General features: G+C 43.1%; 1 protein-coding gene across 1 annotated transcript; it reads left to right on the top strand.

Annotated features, from left to right (window-relative positions):
• The first annotated feature begins 492 nt into the window (after positions 1 to 492).
• LOC125124232 (olfactory receptor 10H3-like) lies at positions 493 to 1,434 on the top strand. The gene has a single exon (XM_047774379.1). It carries the CDS (start codon positions 493 to 495, stop codon positions 1,432 to 1,434), a length of 942 nt encoding a protein of 313 aa, XP_047630335.1.
• The last annotated feature ends 673 nt before the right edge of the window (positions 1,435 to 2,107 follow it).

Raw genomic sequence — 2,107 nt, 5'->3', positions numbered from 1 at the left:
CAACTCACTTAGAACAGCAAATATGTATATGAAACAACCTAGAAAAATGAGTACCTACAAAAGTATTAAAATAAGTATATATGTGTTAAATCATCGGTTAAACAACAAAGACTCTTAGAGGAAAAAAATTAGAACCCTAAGATCCAAATAAATGTTTTTTCTAGAACATGTGACCTTGATTGTCTATGTCTGTTTTCAATCTTTCCAAAAATGTAAACTTTTCATTTTTTAGTCACTGTTATGCAAACCCACCAGTCGAACTGTGTCATAATTTATTAGTATACAAATCTCATTTTGTTTTAATCACATTAGTAAATGATAACAACTATTATGATTTAATCCATTTTACTGATAAAGATTTTGGGACCCAGACGAGTCAAGCAAATATTTAAATAGCACAGAGTGTTTCACCTGCCCTTTAATCTATGTTAGAGCCTATGATTTAACCACTGTGGCTTCATTCTGTGTCTGATCTCACTAGGGCCAGATTTCATGATTGATCAGAACCACAGCACAGTGTCTGAATTCATCCTCATTGGCTTCTCCAACTTCCCTCAGCAGCTCCTGCCCACCTTCTTCCTGCTGTACCTGCTGATGTACCTGTTCACGCTGCTGGGGAACCTGCTCATCATGACCACCATCTGGAGGGAGCACAGCCTCCACACACCCATGTACCTCTTCCTGTGTGCCCTCTCCACCTCTGAGATTCTCTTCACGGTCGCTGTCACCCCTCGCATGCTGGTCGACATGCTCTCCACCTACCGCTCCATCTCCTTCACGGCCTGTGCCAGCCAGATGTTCTTCTCCTTCACGTTTGGCTTCACCCACTCATTCCTGCTCATGATCATGGGCTATGACCGCTATGTGGCCATCTGCCACCCCCTTCGCTACAACATGCTCATGAGCACACGTGACTGTGCCCGTCTTGTGTCCTGGTCCTGGGCTGGTGGCTCAGTCATGGGGATGATGGTGACAATGATAGTTTTCCACCTCACCTTCTGTGGGTCTAATGAAATCCACCATTTTGCCTGCCACGTTCTTGCCCTCTTGAAGTTGGCCTGTGGGAATGAGACATCCACTGTCACCTTAGGTGTGATCCTGGTGTGTGTCACAGCCCTGCTAGGGTGTTTATTCCTCATTTTCCTCTCCTATGTCTTCATCGTGGCTGCTATCCTGAGGATCCCCTCTGCTGAGGGCCGGCACAAGACCTTCTCCACCTGTGTCTCCCACCTCACCATAGTTATTGTGCACTACGGTTTTGCCTCCATCATCTACCTCAAGCCCAAGGGCCCCCGTTCTATGGACAGTAACACTCTGATGGCCACCACCTATACAGTCTTCACCCCCTTTCTGAGCCCAATCATTTTCAGCCTCCGGAACAAGGAGCTGAAGAATGCCATAAAGAAAAACTATCTCAGGAAATTCTTTCCCTGAAGCTGCTGGTGGGCAGATTGGTGTTGAGAAAATATCAAAGAAATGCCAGGATCATATCTGTCTCCAAAGAACTGTGGTAGGGATTCCGTTGTGTTAAAATACTGACACCCCATCGGAGTTTTATGCATACTAGTGATTTGTTTCTCTTCATTTCTTTGTCACCCTCTTGCCACTATGATGTCTCATTTATGACCAAGTGTGATGAACTCCCTCCCACTCTCTATACCTTAGAATGGGTTGTATTTATAGGAAGGTAGGGAGTAGGATATGAATGAGTGTTGGTTCTGAAGCCCTTGGTTCTTCCTGAATGGACAAGCAACAGAAGACTTTATTTTTCTCTGTCCTCACCAATATAAGATGAAAAAGAATAACATAATATAATAATAAAAAACATCAAGAATTGAGAATTTTTAAATATCAAGCACCGTGCCCAGTGTTTTATAATCATCCTTTTAGTTAGAAGAAATGTAAAGAAAGAAACTATTTGTCACCAAGGAAATTGTTTCCTAATTACAAGGCTATTGTCACATGAGATATGAAAAAGAAGAAAGAGAAGGGAAGAAGAGGGAGGGAGGGAAAGTAAGAGAGAAACACAGAGAGCGATTTGGAGGCGAGAGAGAAGATAAGGAGAAGGGAAGAGGTGAAGAAGGGTCAGTGGTTAGATAAGAATATA

The sequence above is a fragment of the Phacochoerus africanus genome, chromosome 4 (genome assembly GCF_016906955.1).
Source record: "Phacochoerus africanus isolate WHEZ1 chromosome 4, ROS_Pafr_v1, whole genome shotgun sequence".
Lineage (NCBI taxonomy): Eukaryota > Metazoa > Chordata > Mammalia > Artiodactyla > Suidae > Phacochoerus > Phacochoerus africanus.
This window is presented reverse-complemented; position numbering and strand designations above follow the sequence as displayed.

Bases quoted from the DNA above. Each gene is read 5' to 3' on its own strand.
- LOC125124232 (XM_047774379.1), top strand. From the start codon at position 493: ATGATTGATCAGAACCACAGCACAGTGTCTGAATTCATCCTCATTGGC.